Genomic DNA, 17,537 nt, shown 5'->3' with positions numbered 1-17,537 from the left:
AGGGAATGGTGCCTTCAGTTTCTCTCTGGTCCCTTCCAGGTTACCCCTCTACCTGGCCTCGCTCTTCATCAGTCTCGTTTTCCTGTTGGTGAATTTAACCTGCGCCGTGCTGGTGAAGACTGGACATTGGGAGAGGAAGGTGATTGTCTCCGTGCGCGTGGCCATTAACGACACGCTCTTCGTGCTGTGTGCCGTTTCTCTCTCCATCTGTCTCTACAAAATTTCTAAGATGTCCTTAGCCAACATTTACTTGGAGTCTAAGGTAAGGTAGAAACGTGGTGAGATCCCTCCATTAAACTTGTTGTAAAAATAGTTTCCTGGTTTGCAAACAGAACTCAACATAGCCCTCTCTCACTGACCTCCTACAAATGATTAGCCATGGTGCGATTGACAAACACGCAGGCGTGTAGCTCACTGAACTTTGGATGCAAGGAGAGTTCCATTCCGGGTGGCTCCAAGTGGAGTGGAGTGTGCAGACTTGCTGGCAGAGAGTTCAGTCTCTGGTTTATAGATACAGTGTTTTAACCAACAGTTTAAAGCCTAGTGGGATTGATTGTGCTAATAATATTAATAGAAGCACACTTCTCGTGTTAGCCTGTGTTCCCGGCACTTATATAAGCACTCCACGCGTACAGACTAAGGTAATCCTCACATCTCTATGGGAGTAGCTATTATCCCCACTTTATAGATCAGGAAACTGAGGCACACAGAGGGCAGTTGCTTGCCCCAGGTTACGCAGCTGGCAGGGGCAGAGCTGAGATTCGGACCAGGCGGTGGCTCCAGCGTCTGTCCTCTTCACTGCCCGTCGTTCTGCTGTGGAGACTCAGAATCAGGCTCACCCCTGGATTGGCTGTGTCCTCAAGAGGGTTCTTCTTAACCCTGGAAACTGCTCCTGGAGTTGGGGACAACATTCGTCTCACGCTGATTGCTCAGAAATGGGGCCAGACATGATGTGAGAGGAGCTCTTATTTCGCTGCTGTGCCTCCCCCCTCTGGAATGTCTGTTTTCTCCTCCCCTTTCCCCGGGGTTATAAAGGGCAGATATGCTGCCTGGAGCTGTGGCCAAAGTGCCTCTGAGCAGCCTGAGCCCCAGCTCTGCCTTCAATGAGAAGCTTAGTGGAGTGTGGAGGCCGGGGACAGGGTGCCCGGGGCTCTCACTGGCTGGGGGACCGCGGCCCCACCAATCACTTCATCTCTCGGGGCCTTGGATTTCTCACTTGTGCAATGGCTGAGTGATCTCTGTAGCTCCTCTGCTTCTGTTCAGTGACTCTGTGTCCTGTGGCATCCCCTGTGTCTGCCTTCTTGGCCACATGGCCCATCTGGTGGTGATAGATCTTGGTCTGAAGGTTGGGAGGCAGCTGTGTCTCCCACATACTGTGTCTTCAGGAGTGGTCAGTAGATTAAAATCTGTGCCTCTAACTTCAAAAATACCAAGCCTTTAATCAGGGCGTCCTGTGATTTGGCTGAACCCTTTGCAAAATCCCAAAAGTTAGTGTGGCAGAAGAGTTTTTTCATTTATAAATTTTGAGGAATTTTAAACTTGATTTTGCCGTAACTTTCTCTGTTGTTTATGTTGTGTCCCATATAGGGGCTATCTAAGGCTTTTAAAAACAGAATTGTGGTTTTCACGGGAGGGGTTAAATTTTAGATTGTCAGAATACCACTTAGGTCACCCCTGTGGCAAACAAGCTCACAATGTGTTGCTGGCAAAATAAAATAATATCTTGGATTTAGTTAATGACTTCCAAATGCAAAACTCAAAAATCAATTTCAGTGTTTTGGTTATGTGAACTATCTGTTTCTAGCTAGAGGTCCTTCAACTGATTTTGGAAATTGCTGGCTTCATAAATTGGGGCACAAATCACCGATTTCCACATAATTCCAAGCCCTGAGTCACATGGGGACTCCACTGCTCCCAGCCTAGCAGATTCTGGGTTTTGAGGATGCGCTCACTGCCCAGAGCCACTGCCAGCAGCACAGCTCTCTCCAGCCACCATCCGTCTGAGGTTGCTTGGTTGTCCCCAAGCCAGAGGCCCGGTACTGGGCTCCTAAGATGAGTGGGTCCTCTCGGAGCTGAGCAGAGGCACTCAGAGACTTAACAAAATGAGCCATCTGACTTTCTTGTTCTTAGAAACCTAGGCCGTAGGCAAATGGCCAGTATTTTAGTACTGTTAAAGGTATCTCCAAATCAAGTTGCAGGTTTTGAAGCATCTATGTGGACATGAATTTGAAATTGTAGGAAGGGGTGTGGAATGAGTTGAGGTTTGCGGTGAGGATTGAGTTCTGAGGGTGGAGGGTCTGACAGAGGGTTGGAGGAGACTGAGAGCCTCTGAGATCCGAAGGGTGTACCAGGTCCAAACACAGGCCCTGTTCTGGGGGGAGGCTGGTGTCCTGGACCTGGAATGGGCGCACCTCTCATGGCTCCCACTTTTCCAGGGCTCCTCCGTGTGTCAAGTGACTGCCATCGGTGTGACCGTCATCCTGCTTTATGCCTCCCGAGCTTGCTACAACCTGTTCATCTTGTCATTTTCTCAGAGCAACAACGTCCACTCCTTTGATTACGACTGGTATAATGTGTCAGACCAGGTCAGTGGGGGCCCCTAGGGCGTCACCTGAATGCTTTGCTTTGCAGCATCCCATGTGGCAGAGGGGGATGAGTTCCTTGCTTCTGCTGCTAAATAGCTGGGCGACCTTGAGAGTCACTTACCTGTGTGGTATCTGCATCCTCATCTGTTAAATGGGATCATAGTACCTGCCTTGTTCCAGCTCTGGTCTTCTGAGAAAACTGGGAGAGATATATATGTATACACACACCAAGACACACACACACACTTCTCCTTTCTACTTTCTAGGGCTCCTGTCAAGAAGTACTTAATTTTTTTTTAAAGCACTTCCATGTAAATGTAAGATGGTCTTTTTAAAGGGTGAAATTTGCAGAGGTAAAACAAATTGTATTCAGGTTTCAGAAAATACATAAAACTGTGAAGTTAAGAGAATTTTTTTTAATGGAGCATGTACACTCACAACATTTGAGGAAACCTGGACAACAGTAACTGAGGATACTCAGGTATTATCAAAAGCTAATTTTATCAGTGATCTCAATATGAGACTTTTTAAAAAAATCGATTCCAGAAATTCATAAATTATAAAGCAAATGAACCAAGGTAGTGAAATATCATTTGGCATCCATGTTCACAATAGTTCAAAATAAAAAAGAATGAGCATGAGTTAGCATTCTTTCATTGAGGAATATTGATTCTTTGTCTCTGGCCCTGGACAAAGGGCTGGGGATATGAACATGAACAGATTCACTTCTTGCTGTAGGAGTTTATATCCACTGAGGAAAAGAGACACACAGATAAGCCATTACAATAAAGAAATAGAACTTCTGTAGTAGGAGTCTACTGGATTGAATTGCAAAAAGCACCTTAGCTTTTCCTGGAAAAATGCTGAATACCCAGCTATATACAAGTCCAACAGTGCTCAAAACCTGGCCTGAGGGGGCCAGCCTGGTGGTGTAGTGGATAAGATTGTATGCTCTGCTTTGGCGGCCTGGGGTTCACTGGTTTGCATCCTGGGCGTGGACCTACACACTGCTCATCAAGCCATGCTGTGGCAGCATCCCACATAGAAGAACTGGAAGGACTCACACTAGGATATACAACTATGTACTGGGGCTTTGGGAAGAAAAAAAAAGAGGAAGATTGGCAATAGATGTTAGCTCAGGGCCAATCTTCCTCACCAAGGAAAACAAAAAAAACCAGACTGAATTAAGACTCTGGAAGAAAGAGTAAAATGACCGTGATAAGTTTAACCTGAAGGATAAGGTGAACTTCAGAAGAGGGACATGCAAGGTATTATAATTAGGAAGGATTAAAACAACAATAACCACCACCACCCCCCCCAACCCAAACCCAAACCATAAATATAGGATGGGAAGAAGTTGGGCAAGGCACTGCTAAAGGTGTGCCCTTTTTTGAGAAAATCAAATATATAAAAATCTAAACTTTAAATAATGATAAATTAGAGACATTCATAATACACAAAGGATTTTTTATTGTAGTAAAATATACATAAGATCTACTCTTTTAACCATTTGTAAGCGTACAATTCAGTGGCATTGAGTACATTCACGTTACTGTGCAATCATCAGCACCATCCATCTCCGGAATTTTATCATCTTCTCAAACTGAAACTCTGTACCCATTAAACAACAAGAGATTTGGTTTTAACAAAATAAATATTTAAATTTTTCTTTCAATTATAATTATAGTAAGTTATAATTATAATCTTGTAATTATAACAAATTTAAAATATCACAACTTTTTAAATTTTGTGGTTTTTAGGGGATACTTATTTATAGACATCTAAACCTGTGTGTTACGACCAAAATAATCTTGGAGCAAGCAGAACAAATGGCCTCGCCTTGCACACGTTATTCGTGTAGGATGGAAAAAGAACAACAGACTACTGAGACATATTATAGATGGAATATGAGAGCAAAGTTGGAGAGTAATCTTTCTGAGGAATAGCATGATTAGTTTCGTTTACTGTACTTTAAATATGATGTAACACAGGAGGAAAAAGGCAATCGGCCCTTTTTGGCTTAATTTTGGCACATTATCGTTCTTTGAAATGATGGTCTTACTGATGGTGTTGCCCAAACCCAGCTGAGCACGTTCCTCACACACCTTCCATCTGCCCTGTGGCGCGAGGGAGACACCGTGACACCAAGTCCATTCGGCCATCTCACTGGACCAGAAGCCAGACATCCTGGACTCTGGGAATTTTTTTCTAGACAATCTAGCCTGCAATAAGCTTTAAAGGTTAAATAGGACATAGTTAATGTGAAGAGAAGTTTAAAAATTGACATGTTCATCCTAGGAGTGAGACCAAGGGTCACAGTCATGTGCTGCTCCCAAGGATTTGAGAGGAGGCAAAGTAACATTCTTATTATTGACTTGTTGAAAAAAATAAAATCAGCTTCAACTTGAGAGACTTAACGTGGACATAAAGAAGATTTTGGAGAGTGAAGTAATAAAACACCAGAGATTGGCAGATTCTGTCTTTGAATATTTTGAAGAGGATAATTATCCATCCTGTATGGTTTAACCCCCAACCGGAGGTCTGGACCATTACTATTACTTGATTTCATCATGCACATCTTAGGGGAAAGGAATGAGGCCGTATTAGAATTAGTCTCTGTTCATGTTGGAAAGACTCAAATCAAACTTGTTTCCTCTGCCCTCAGTCTAGTGACTCTCCTTTTTCTCCCTCTCTTTCAACAGGCAGATCTGAAGAATCAGCTGGGAGATGCCGGCTATGTAGTATTTGGAGTGGTCCTTTTTGTGTGGGAGCTCTTACCTACCACCTTAGTAGTTTACTTCTTCCGAGTTAGGAATCCTACAAAGGACCTTGTAAGTAAACCATTTTCTGTTTGCAGAAAATATCTCCTAATTCTAATCATAAAACATATACAGTCAGGATTTTTTCTTAGATTTTCAATTGAGAGCCTCTTCCATCCTATTGTGATATAAAAAGTTCCCTTGTCTATTTAATTGAGACTTTCTTTTCTCTTGATTCTCTTTTGAGGGAAGTATGTTCTTCAGTTTAGCTTTATTTCACAAAAGAAATGAAATTACATCTCAAGCCCTGGAGCTCGTGATTAACTCTTTCTCCCAATGCAACAACATCCTCACTAGTATTTGAGCTGTCACTTGCCATGAACCAAATATAAGTTTTACTTTTAGCAAAGGAAAATAGAGAACAGTAATTCAGGTCTTCACCCCTGTGTTCTGCTGGCTGGGGATTAGGGATTGGCGTGATAGGGAAATAAAAACATTATTGTGGGGGCCAGCCTGGAGGTGTAGTGGTTAAGTTCATGCGCTCCACTTTAGTGGTCCAGGGTTTGTGGGTTCGGATCCCACACACTCTCATTAAGCCATGCTGAGGTGGTTTCCCACATACAAAATAGAGGAAGACTGGCACAGATGTTAGCTCAGGGCCAATCTGCTTCACCACACACACACACACACACACACAAATTGTTGTGAAGAATACTAGAGCCACTCCCCAGTATGGTCGTATTTCTGCTCAGCCAACTTTATATAAATGTCTTCATGAGGGCAAGTCAGAAAACAAAAAACCTGGTAGACTGAGGGAGCTCCTGGGCGCCCTGCTCCATATTATTCCAGTGGCACTAACTGGTGGTGGAACTTTGAATCACTGCGTTATGAAACCCACAGAAAAGTAGAATGAATGGTTTTTGGCCAATGTGAGCAAAGTGTGGGTGGTACGGAAAGCATAGATACAATACCAACCTGTTGTGTTTTATCTTGCTTTTTCTTATTCATCTCTAGTAGTCACTCGTGAGCCAGGAATAGAAGAAAAAGAAGTGAGACAGGAGTCGGGTGGGTGGTGGAGAAGCACAGCCTGAGTGAGGCCCCTTGAAGAGAGAATGGCCGTGGGCAAAGTTTTCTAGTTCTCAGGATCGGTTTCCTCCCTTTTCACTCTTTTTAGCTGCAGAGCAGTGGTTCTGCACTTTATCTGAGCTTTACTTGCTTTGGGAACACCTGTAAAGTCAGACCCCAAACACTGCCTCATCGCTGGGAGAGGAACGTGTGAAAGGCTGCCGATTCTAGGCTGAGTCCAGCGCCTTGTTTCCCTTCCTTCTCTGCAGACAGACAGCTGAAGTTTTCTGGGAACCTTTGACTAAGGGAGAAGAGAGGAGTCTCTTCAGGAAAAATCCTAGTGCTCACCGAGTGCTCCCCTGGGCCCCCCACGTGCCTTTTCATCACCTGGTTTTCATCTCTAGTGTTTCAGAGGCTTAGCTACTGTACTCCCTACACCCAAGGCAGTCTGATGAGAGAGTACACACCTGAATCCTAGGGAGTCAGAGCTAATGTGATATTGTTCAAAGTACCATTTTATTAAATGAGTACAGAATAATTTTGATAGTCTAATCTGTCCTCTCAGATCTCATTGTCTAGGGAAACGTCATCTTTAGCGCACTCTGTCTGTATATAGAGGTACTTGGCTATTGTATTGGAATATATCTACCGTTTCGGGTATTTTCTGGGGTCGTTCTCAAACTTTTTGGTCTCAGGACACTTTACACTGATAAATTATAGAGAATCCCAAAAACCTTTTGTTTGGAGGTGTGTTTGTGTGTGTGCGAAATTTTTTTAAATGCTTATTTATTCATTAAAAATAATAAACTCATCACGTTACCATAAAACATTTTTATGAAAAAGAACTATGTTTTTCAAAAGAAAATAAATTAGTGAGAAGAGTAGTATTGCTTTAAAATTTTGTGGCTCTTTTTAATGTCAGGCTTCAGAGACAGACAGGATTCTCGTATCTGCTTCTGCATTCAGTGTGTTGTGATATGTTGTTTTTTGGAGTACATGGACACAGAGATAGGTGGTGGAAAAAAACAGGAGGATTTTAATAGCCTTTTAATGTAATTGTGAATATTCTTCTTTGCTACTACACCCAAACTCAAGAAGTTGTAATTTCTTACAAGTTAGTTGCAATATAGGATCTAAAACCTTATCAGTGAACTTCTCAGATTGTGTTATATATCAACATCCGTTGGTTTATCTTGCACTTTGATGGAACTTTTTTCCATGCGTGGTTTTGTAATATGATGCATTGGTCATTTGGAAAATGTTGGTTTACCAAGTTATGCTGATCTTCCACATGTTAAGTTTTCATTATACAATACCAAAAAGAAAAAATCTGATCTCATCAGAAAAATCTTTAAGTATTGGGAAGCTGTCAAGCCAACCTCGTGGTAGGGAATACACATTTTCCAAAGCTTTAATTTTTGCTTAAAAGCTCGGATTTGATCAGTGGTAACAAGTACTGTCACTTGTTCTCCTTGATGTGACAGCTCACTTCCCTCACTTTGAGACAGTGTCTACCGAATCTCCACATCTGAAGAAGTGTGGTCTGTCTGAGTTCTCTCAGGCTGCGTGAAACCGTAGCTACAGCTCAAACAGCTGTACAAGTGCTTTTCCTCAAAACAGTCATCTTGGGACAGAAGTGCCTTATGCATACTTTCCATTTTCTCACACAGAATGTTAAAAAGACAGGCTTAAGGGCTGAGATTTAATTAATAACTTTTACTGCTCCATCAGGACATTAAGCGAAACTGGTTTTGTAACTGTGATTGGGTGGTGGTGAACACGGCCGCTGCTCGTGCGGTGGGTGCTGCTGCTTTGATCAGTGGTAACGCGGCCGCACTTTTGCTCACCACTGCTTTTGCCCCATCAGTGCAAATGCCGACACGATGGAAAAGGCAAATACCATCTTAATGTGCTAATTTTGAAAATAGCTCTGACCTTGTGGATCCCTGAAGGGATCTCAGGGACCTCCAGCAGCCCATGGACCACACTGCCCCACAGTAGCATATGTGTGAATTCAAATGATTCTTTATGCCCTAAACGACATTATCTCCTAATTTAGCGTGAGGGAGTGGACTCAGTATGAAGGATGCATAATCACAAATAGAAAAACATTTTTCCTTTGTTATATTCTACCTATGAAGTAACTCTCATTAGCAGGTAACTTGACTGTCCAGTTTGGCTTGGTGAAGCACCAGTGTTGTTCATAAATATCCTTGGGCAAGACTACCAGAGTTACTGCCATTATTACATACAGAGTTTGGTAAAAACAGCTAACACTTGTAACTGTTTGTATATACTAGGCTTTGATCTAAGCACTTTAAATATATTAAATTCTTTAATTCTCACAATAACCCTGTGAGGCAAAACGATTATACTCATGCTTAGATGAGGAAACTGAGGCTGAAGGCCACATGGCTAGTAGGAGACAGCGCCAGGATTCACACCAAGGCAGTCGGCTCCTGAGTCCATGATGTTCATTACTCTGCTACCCTGTGGCTTTCCTTAGCATACTAAGGTTTGGAGAAGAAACTAAATGTCTGTTATGTATGACTTAATAATAATCTTATTACTATCTATAACTTCTGTAATTGGAGAAAAAACAGTCTAATATTCTTTTGGGGAGAAATTTATAATTTAACTGATATTCATTGGCTTTATTTTTTTTAATGAATAACTTTGACAAGTAACATTGTATAAATTTAATGTGTACAATGTGTTACTTTGATACATTTATGTATTGTACTATGATTGCCATTGTAGTGATATTTATCACATTACATAATTATAGTACAATATTGTCTGTATTCATTATACTGTGCACTAGATCTCTATGGCTTATTTACTACTTGCTACAACTTTGTATCCTTAAAACTCAATCTTATCCTCCCTCCCATCATCCTCTGGTAACCATCATTTTACTCCGTTTTTTACAAGTTTGATTCTTTTTTTAGATTCCACATGTAAGTGATATCTTATAATACTTGTCTTTCTCTGTCTGACTTAGCTCATTTAGCATAATGTGCACAAGGTCCATTCATGTTGTAAATGGCAGGATATCCTCCTTTCTCATGGCTGAATAATATTCCATTCTGTATATGTACCACATCTTTTTTTATCCATTCATCTGTTGATGGGCATTTGCATTGTTTCCAGATTTTGGCTATTGTGAATAATGCTGAAGTAAACATGGGAGTGCATATATCTTGTTGAAATCCTGCTTTCCTTTCTTTTGGGTATATATCTAGAAGTGAATTGCTGGATCATATGGTAAATCTATTTTTAAGTTTTTGAGGAAGCTCCATATTGTTTTCCATGGTGGTTGGATCAATTTACATTCCCACCAACAATGTGTAAGGATTCACTTTTCACCACATCCTCACCAGCGCTTGTTGTGTCTTGTCTTCTTGATGATAACCACTCTAACAGGTGTGAGGTGATAGCTCATTGTGGTTTTGCTTTGCGTTTCCCTGATGATTAGTGATGTTGAGCATCTTTTCATGTGCCTATTGGCCATTTGGATGTCCTCTTTGGAAAAGTATCTATTTAGTTCTTCTGCCTATTTTTTAATAGGGTTGTTTATTTTTCTAAGTTGTATGCGTTCTTTATATATTTCGGATATTAATCTGTTATCTGATACATGGTTTGCAAAAATTTTCTCCCTTTCTGTAGGTTGTCTTTTCATTTTGTTAATTGTTTCTTTTGCTGTGCAAAAGCTTTTGAGTTTGATGTAGTCTCATTTGTTGATTTTTGCTTTTGTTGTTTGTGCTTTTGGCATCATGTCCAAAAAATTGTTGCCAAGAGCAATATCAATGAGCTTCTTCATACGTTTTCTTGTAAAAGTTTTATGGTATCAGGTCTCATGTTTAAGTCTTTGATCCATTTCGAGTTAATTTCTGTAAGTGGTGTGAGATATGGGTTCAGTTTCATTGTTCTGCATTGTTTCTACAGTTTTCCGGGCACTATTTGTTGAAGAGACTGTCCTTTCCCCATTGGGTGTTCTTGGCTCTCTTTTTGAATATTAGTTGACTATATTTGCCAGAATTTAATTCTGGGCTCTCTATTCTGTTCAGTTCATCTGTGTGTCTATTTTTGTGCCAGTACCATACTGTTTTTATTACTATGGGTCTGTAGTATTGTTTGAAATTAGGAAGCATGATACCTCCAGTTCTGTTCTTTTTTCTTAGGATTTCTCTGGCTATTCGGGGTCTTTCATGGTTCCACACATATTTTAGGATTGGTTCTTCTATTTCTGTGAAGAACACCTCTGGTAATTTAATGGGAATTGCATTGAATCTGTAGATGGCTTTGGGTATGGCCATTTTAACAATATTAATTCTTATCCATGAACATGGGGTGTCCTTCCATTTGTCTGTGTTTTTGATTTCTTTCAGCGAAGTCTTGTAGTTTTCATTGTACAGATCTTTCACTTCCTTGGATAAATTTATTCCTAAGTATTTTATTTAGTGCTATTGTGAATGGAATTGTTTTATTTCTTTTTCAGATGCTTTGTCATTAGTGTAACGGAATGCAAGTGATTTCTGTATGTTGATTTTGTATCCTGTCACTTTACTGAAGTCATTGATTAATTCCAACAGTTTTTTGATTGACTCTTTGGGATTTTCTCTATATAAAATCATATCATCAGCAAACAGTGACAGTTGTACTTCTTCCTTTTTCGTTTAGATGCCTTTCTTTCTTTGTCTTGCCTAATTGTTCTAGCTAGGTCTTCTGGTACTGTACAGTCAGGTGTTGCCTAACGAGGGGGACACCTGAGAAATGTGTTAGACAATTTCATCATCGTGAGAACATCACAGAATGTACTTACACCAACGTAGATGGTATAGCCTACTACACACCTAGGCTCTAAGGTACTAATCTTATGGGACACGGTCATATGTGCAGTCCACTGTTGACCGAAATAACGTTATGTGGCACATGACTGTATTGAATAGGAGTGGTGAGAGTGGGCATCCTTGTCTTGTTCCTGATCTTAGAGGAAATGCTTTGTTTTTCTCCATTGAGTATAACGTTAGCTCTGGGTTTGTTGTATGTAACCTTTATTATGTTGAGGTATGTTCTTCTATACTCAATCTGTTAATAGTTTTTATCATGAAAGGATGTTGTATTTTGTCAAATGCTTTTTTTACATCTATTGAGATGGTCATGTGATTTTTATCTTTCCTTTTGTTGATGTGATGTATTACATTACATGTATTGATTTGCATATGTTAAACCATCCTTGCATTCCAGGGATAAATCCCACTTGGTCATGGTGTATAATCCTTTTAATGTATTGTTGAATTCGGTTTGCTAATATTTTGTTGAGAAATTTTGTATCTGTATTCATCAGGGATATTGGCCGATAGTTTTCTTGTGGTATCCATATCTGGTTTTGGTATCAAGGTAATGCTGGCTTCATAGAATGAGTTTGGAAGCGTTCCCTCCTCCTTCATATTCTGGAAGAGTTTGAGGAGAATTGGTATTAATTATCCTTTAAAGGCTTGATAGAATTCTCCAGTGAGGCCATCTGGTCCTGGGGTTGTCTGTGTTGGAAGTTTTTTGATTACTGATTCAATCTGTACTCATTATTGGTCTGTTCAGATTTTTCTGTTTCTTCCTGATTCAGTCTTGATAGGTTGTGTGTTTCTAGAAATGTATCCATTTCTTCTAGGTTATGTAATTTCTTGGCATATAATTGTTCATAGTAGTCTCTTATGATTCTGTGTATTTCTGTTAATATCAGTTGTAATGTGTCCTCTTCCATTTCTAATTTTGAGTCTTCTGTTTTCTTAGTCTAGCCAAAGGTTTGTCAATTTTATCTTTTTGAAAAACCAGCTCTTAGTTTCATTGATCTTTTCTATTGTTTTTCTGGTTTCTATTTCATTTATTTCTGCTCTGATCTATACTATTTCCTTCCTTCTGCTAACTTTGGGCTTAATTTGTTCTTCTTTTTCTAGTTTGTTGAAGTGTAAAGTTAGGTTGTTTATTTGAGATCTGATTTCTTAACATATGCATTTATTGCTATAAACTTTCCTCTCAGAACTGCTTTTGCTGCATCCCCCAAGATTTGATATATTTCCATTTTCATTTTAATTTTTTATTTCCTTTTTGATTTCTTCTTTGAGCCATTAGTTGTTTAGAAGCTTGTTGTTTAGTTTCCACATATTTGTAGATCTTCTCACTTTCCTCTTGTTCTAGTTTATACCATTGTGGTCAGAAAAGATAGTTGGTATGATTTTATTCTTCTTAAATTTGCTGAGATTTGTTTTGTAGCCTGTTATATGGTCTATCCTGGAGAATGCTCCATGTGTACTGGACAAGAATGACTACTCTGCTACTGTTGGATGAAATGTTCTGTATGTCTTTTAAGTCCATTTGTTCTAAAGTGTGGTTCAATTCCAGTGGTTCCTTGTTGAATTTTCTGTCTGAATGATCTATCCATTGCTCATAGTGGGGTACTGAAGTCCCCTACAATTATTGCATTGTTTTCTGTTTCTCCTTTAAGATCTGTCAGTATTTGCTTAATGTATTTTGGTGCTTGGGTGTTGGGAGTGTATATATTTACACTTGTTATATCTTCTTGATGTATTGACCTCTTTATCCTTATATAATGACCTTTTTTGTATCTTCTTATCCTTTTTGGCTTGAAGTCTGTTTTGTCTGATATAAGTGTAAGCTATACCTGGCTTCTTTTGGTTTCTGTTTGCTTGGAAATATCATCTTCCATTGTTTTACTTTGAGCCTGTATGTGTCTTTAGAGCTGAAATGAGTCTCCTGTAGGCAACACATAGTTGGGTCTTGTTTTTTTATCCATCCAGCCACTCTGTGCCTTTTGACTGGTGAGTTCAATCTGTTTACATTTAGCGTGATTATTAATATGTAAGGATTTGCTACTGCCATTTCATCTTTTGCCTTTTGGTTATTTTGTCTATTACTTCTTTTTTCTTTGATTTCTGTCTACCTTTGTAAGTTGGTGGTTTTCCATGATGATTTGCTCACTCTCCCCTTTTTTTTATGTTAGGTGTGTCTGCTCTAGATTTTTGCTTTAAGGTTTACATAAAACATCTCATAGACAAAATAGTCCTTTTTCTGCTGATAGCAGTTTATCTTCATTCACCCATAAAGATTTCACCCTTTTACTCCTTCTCTTTTATATATATATATTTTTTTAAAGATTGGCACCTGAGCTAACAAGTGTTGCCAATCTTATTTTTTTTCTTTTTTTATTCTTCTCCCCAAAGCCCTCCAGTACATAGTTGTATATTCTAGTTGTGAGTGCCTCTGGCTGTGCTACATGGGATGCCGCCTCAGCATGGCCTGATGAGTGGTGCCATGTCCGCGCCCAGGATCCAAACCAGCGGAACCCTGGGCCGCCGAAGCAGAGCGTGCAAACTTAATCACTTGGCCACAGGGCTGGCCCCCCCCCTTTTGTATTTTTGATGTCACACATTCTCTTTTTATGCTGTGATTTTGTTACCAAGTTGTAGGAGCTACAGTTATATTAAGTGCTCTTTTCCTTTAACTTTTATGTTATTATTGTTTAATATGCTATTCTAAAAAAGAGTTGCAGTTTTCTAATTGTCACTTTTATCAGAGTTTTGTGTGCTTTCGTCTTTTCATTTCAGTTTGAAGAGGTCCTTTCAACATTTTTATAAGGCAGGTCTCATAGTGGTGAACTCCCTCAGCTTTTGTTTGTCTGGGAAAGCCTTTATTTCCCCTTCATGTCTGAAGGGTAACTTTGCAGGGTAGAGTATTCTCGGCTGGCAGTTTTAATCTTTCAATACTTGGACTATGTCATTCCACTCTCTCCTGGCCTGTGGTGTGTCTGCTGAGAAATCTGCTGATAGCCTAATGGGGGTCCCTTTGTAGGCTACATTTTTTCCCACCTGGCTGCCTTTAAAATTCTTTCTTTATCATTGACTTTTGACAGTTTTAATATACAGTCATGAGCCGCATAAACATGTTTCGAAGGCCAACAATGGATTGCATATCCAATGGTGGTCCCCTAAGCTTAGTCCCATGTAGCCTGGGTATGTAGAAGGCTATATACCATCTAGGTTTGTGTAAGTATGCTCTGTGATGTGCATATAATGACACATTGCCTAATGATGCATTTCTCAGAAGGTATCCCCATCATTAAGCAATGCATGACTGTAATGTGTCTTGGAGAAGGTCTTTCTGCATTGAGGTTGTAAGGTGTTTTGTTGGCTTCATAGACTTGTATATCCAGTTTCTTCCCTAGGCTTGGGAACTTCTCAGCTATTATTTCTTTAAATAAGTTCTCTCCTCCCTTCTCCCGCTCTTCTCCTTGTAGTATACCCATTTATCTTACGTTGGCTCTTCTGATGGACTCAGAGTTCTCGTAGGGTTTCTTCACTTGTTAAAAATCATAGTTCTCTCTCCTCTTCCACCTGAATCATTTCTGTATTCCTATCTTCGAACTCGTTTATTCTCTTTTCCATCTGATTGGCTCTATTTCTAATGCTTTCTAATGCATTCTTCATCTCATTTATTGAGTTCTTCAGCTAGAGAATTTGTTTGGTTCATTTTTAGAATTTCAATCTGTTTGGTAAAGTACTCCTTCTGTTCATTAATTTTATGCCTGAGATCATTGTATTGCCTTTCTTGAATTTTCTTCTACCTGACTGAATTTCTTCATAACAGCTGTTTTGAATTCTTGATCAGTTAGATCACGATATTCCATGTCTTTGAGTTTGATTGCTGGAAATTGTTCTTTTGTGTGTGTGATAGCGTATTACCGGGGTTTTTCACCGCATTTGAAGTAGCTGCATTTCTCTTATCAGGTAAGGCTTTGTTTACTTTGATTTTAACAATTCGATTGGTAATTAGGAGCCTTCCTTTTGTTTTCCAGCAGGTGGCACTACAGCACAAGTTTTTGGTTTCTCTTACCAGCGCTGACTCCTCACTAAGGTTGGGAGCATGTGCATTAAAAAAAAAAAAAGAAAGAAAGAAAAGCTGGAGGAGAAACAAACAAAAACGGGGGTGGCAGCAGAGTAGGGGGAGGTGTGTGTTTAGTACCTGGGGCTTTGTGCCTATGTCCTGGTAGGGGAATCCTTGAATGGGAGGGGTCCCAGAGGTCCATGGGTGGATCACAGCAGTCTCTTCTCAGAGCAACAGGTCCTTCCAGCTGCAGTACACGCCGCTGGGCAGACCCCTACTCATCACCATCACCCTCCTCTCCTCTGACAGAAAGGTCCTTCTGGCCCGGTGCCGCCCGTCTGCCTCCACCACCACTCCCCTGGCTCTGCAACCTCTGAAGTCCAGTAAACCCACTTCTGGGTGTACAGATGGATGTATCTCTGGGTGTCCTGGTGTGCTGGGTGGAGGTGCTTCTGTTCAGTTCTGGATGTCAGATTAGTTGTAAATCGAACAGGAGAGAAAAAAGGAATGACTCACACCAGTATGATGCTGATGTCACTCACTCATTGACTTTAAAAGAGCACACTGCAGGCGGGTCCTTTCTTTAAAATGCTATCTACCGTTAATATCCATAATTTAGTTGGTACAAACAAGCCTCTACACTTGGCATCATTAGAACTGTAACGGTGTAGCGCTTTGCCATCCACATCAGAATCCTCAAGGTGCAGGGTGTAAGTACCAATTCTTAGGCCGTGTTTGGACCCAGATCAGAATCTCTGCGGTAGGTTCTGGGAATCTACATTTTAAATAACTTAATAAGCATCCCAAGTGATTGAATGCACTGTAAAGAATCTCTCCATATCATATATATTTTTTTGTTTAAACAGTTTTATTGAGATATAATTCCCATACCATACAATTCACCCATTCCATGTCTACAGTTTAATGGTTTTTGGTATATTCTGATACGTGCAACCAATCACCACAGTTTTTAGAACATTTTCATCACCTCAAAAATAAACTCCACACCCTTTATTACCCCACATCCTACCCCCCTCCCCGGCCCCCAAGCAACTACTGATCTACTTCCTGTATCTAGAGATTTCCCTATTCTGGACTTTCATATCTATGAGATCATATAGTATGCAATTCTCTGTGACTGACTTCTTTTACTTGGCCTAATGTTTTCAAGGTTCATCCATGTTTTAGGATGTATTAGTACTTCATTCCTTTTTTGTTTTTTAAACTCAGATTTTTTTTTTAAAGGTTTTATTTTTTTCCTTTTTCTCCCCAAAGCCCCCCGGTACATAGTTGTATATTCTTCATTGTGGGTCCTCTAGTTGTGGCATGTAGGATGCTGCCTCAGCGTGGTTTGATGAGCAGTGCCATGTCCGTGCCCAGGATTCGAACCGATGAAACACTGGGCCGCCTGCAGTGAGCACGTGAACTTAACCACTCGGCCACAGGGCCAGCCCTTGTACTTCATTCCTTTTTATGGCCAAATTCATTGTATGGATATGCCACATGTTGTTTATCCATTTTGTCCATTGATGGACATTTGAGTTGTTACCATCTTTTGGCTGTTATGAATAATGCTGCCATAAACAGTCATGTACAAATTTCCCTGTAAATATATGTCTATTTTTCTTGGGTCTATAGCTGGGAGTGCAATTGCTGGGTCACATGCTAACTCCATGTTTAACCTTTTGCCGCCAGGCTGTTTTCCAGAAAGGGTGCACCATTTTACATTCCCAGCAGTAGTATATGAAGATTCTGGTTCCTCCAGATCTTCCCCGGAACTTGTTGTTATCTGACTTTTTGATTGTAGATATCCTGATTCATTGTGGCTTTTGAGTTGCATTTCCCTGATGCTTAATGATGGTCAGCATCTTTTCATGTGTTTTTGGCCATTTCTATATCTTCTTTGGAGAAAGGTATATTCAAGATCCTTTGCCCATTTTAAAATTGGATTGTCTTTTTATTATTGAGTTGAGAGTTCTTTATATATTTTAGATGTAAGTCCCTTGTCAAATATTTGATTTGCAAATATTTTCTCACATTCTGTGGCTCTCTTTTCACTTTCTTGTTGTTATCCTTTGAAACACAAAAGTTTTAAATTTTGACAAAGTCCAATTTATCTGTTTTTTTCTTTTGTTGCTTATGCTTTTGGTGTCACGTCTAAGAATCCTTTGTCAAATCCTAGGTTATGAAGATTTGCCCTTATATTTTCTTCTAAGAGTTTTATAGC

At 40.0% G+C, this 17,537-nt stretch overlaps 1 protein-coding gene across 4 annotated transcripts in view; it reads left to right on the top strand.

Annotated features, from left to right (window-relative positions):
* GPR137B (G protein-coupled receptor 137B) overlaps positions 1-17,537 on the top strand; it is a 55,743-nt gene that overhangs the window by 28,611 nt on the left and 9,595 nt on the right. For 2 of the 4 annotated variants that reach the window (XR_011496235.1, XM_014846537.3), the window contains exons 3-5: positions 40-262; positions 2,436-2,585; positions 5,288-5,416. Coding sequence is in view for 3 of the 4 variants with exons in the window: in XM_014846537.3 (XP_014702023.1) it covers positions 40-262; positions 2,436-2,585; positions 5,288-5,416 (502 nt within the window). In the remaining variant the exon portion in view is untranslated. The remainder of the gene's footprint in view (positions 1-39; positions 263-2,435; positions 2,586-5,287; positions 5,417-17,537) is intronic. The other 2 variants (XM_044758612.2, XM_044758616.2) reach the window with 2 other exon arrangements.

This window comes from Equus asinus, chromosome 2, assembly GCF_041296235.1.
Source record: "Equus asinus isolate D_3611 breed Donkey chromosome 2, EquAss-T2T_v2, whole genome shotgun sequence".
NCBI classification, from domain to species: Eukaryota; Metazoa; Chordata; class Mammalia; order Perissodactyla; family Equidae; genus Equus; species Equus asinus.
This window is presented reverse-complemented; position numbering and strand designations above follow the sequence as displayed.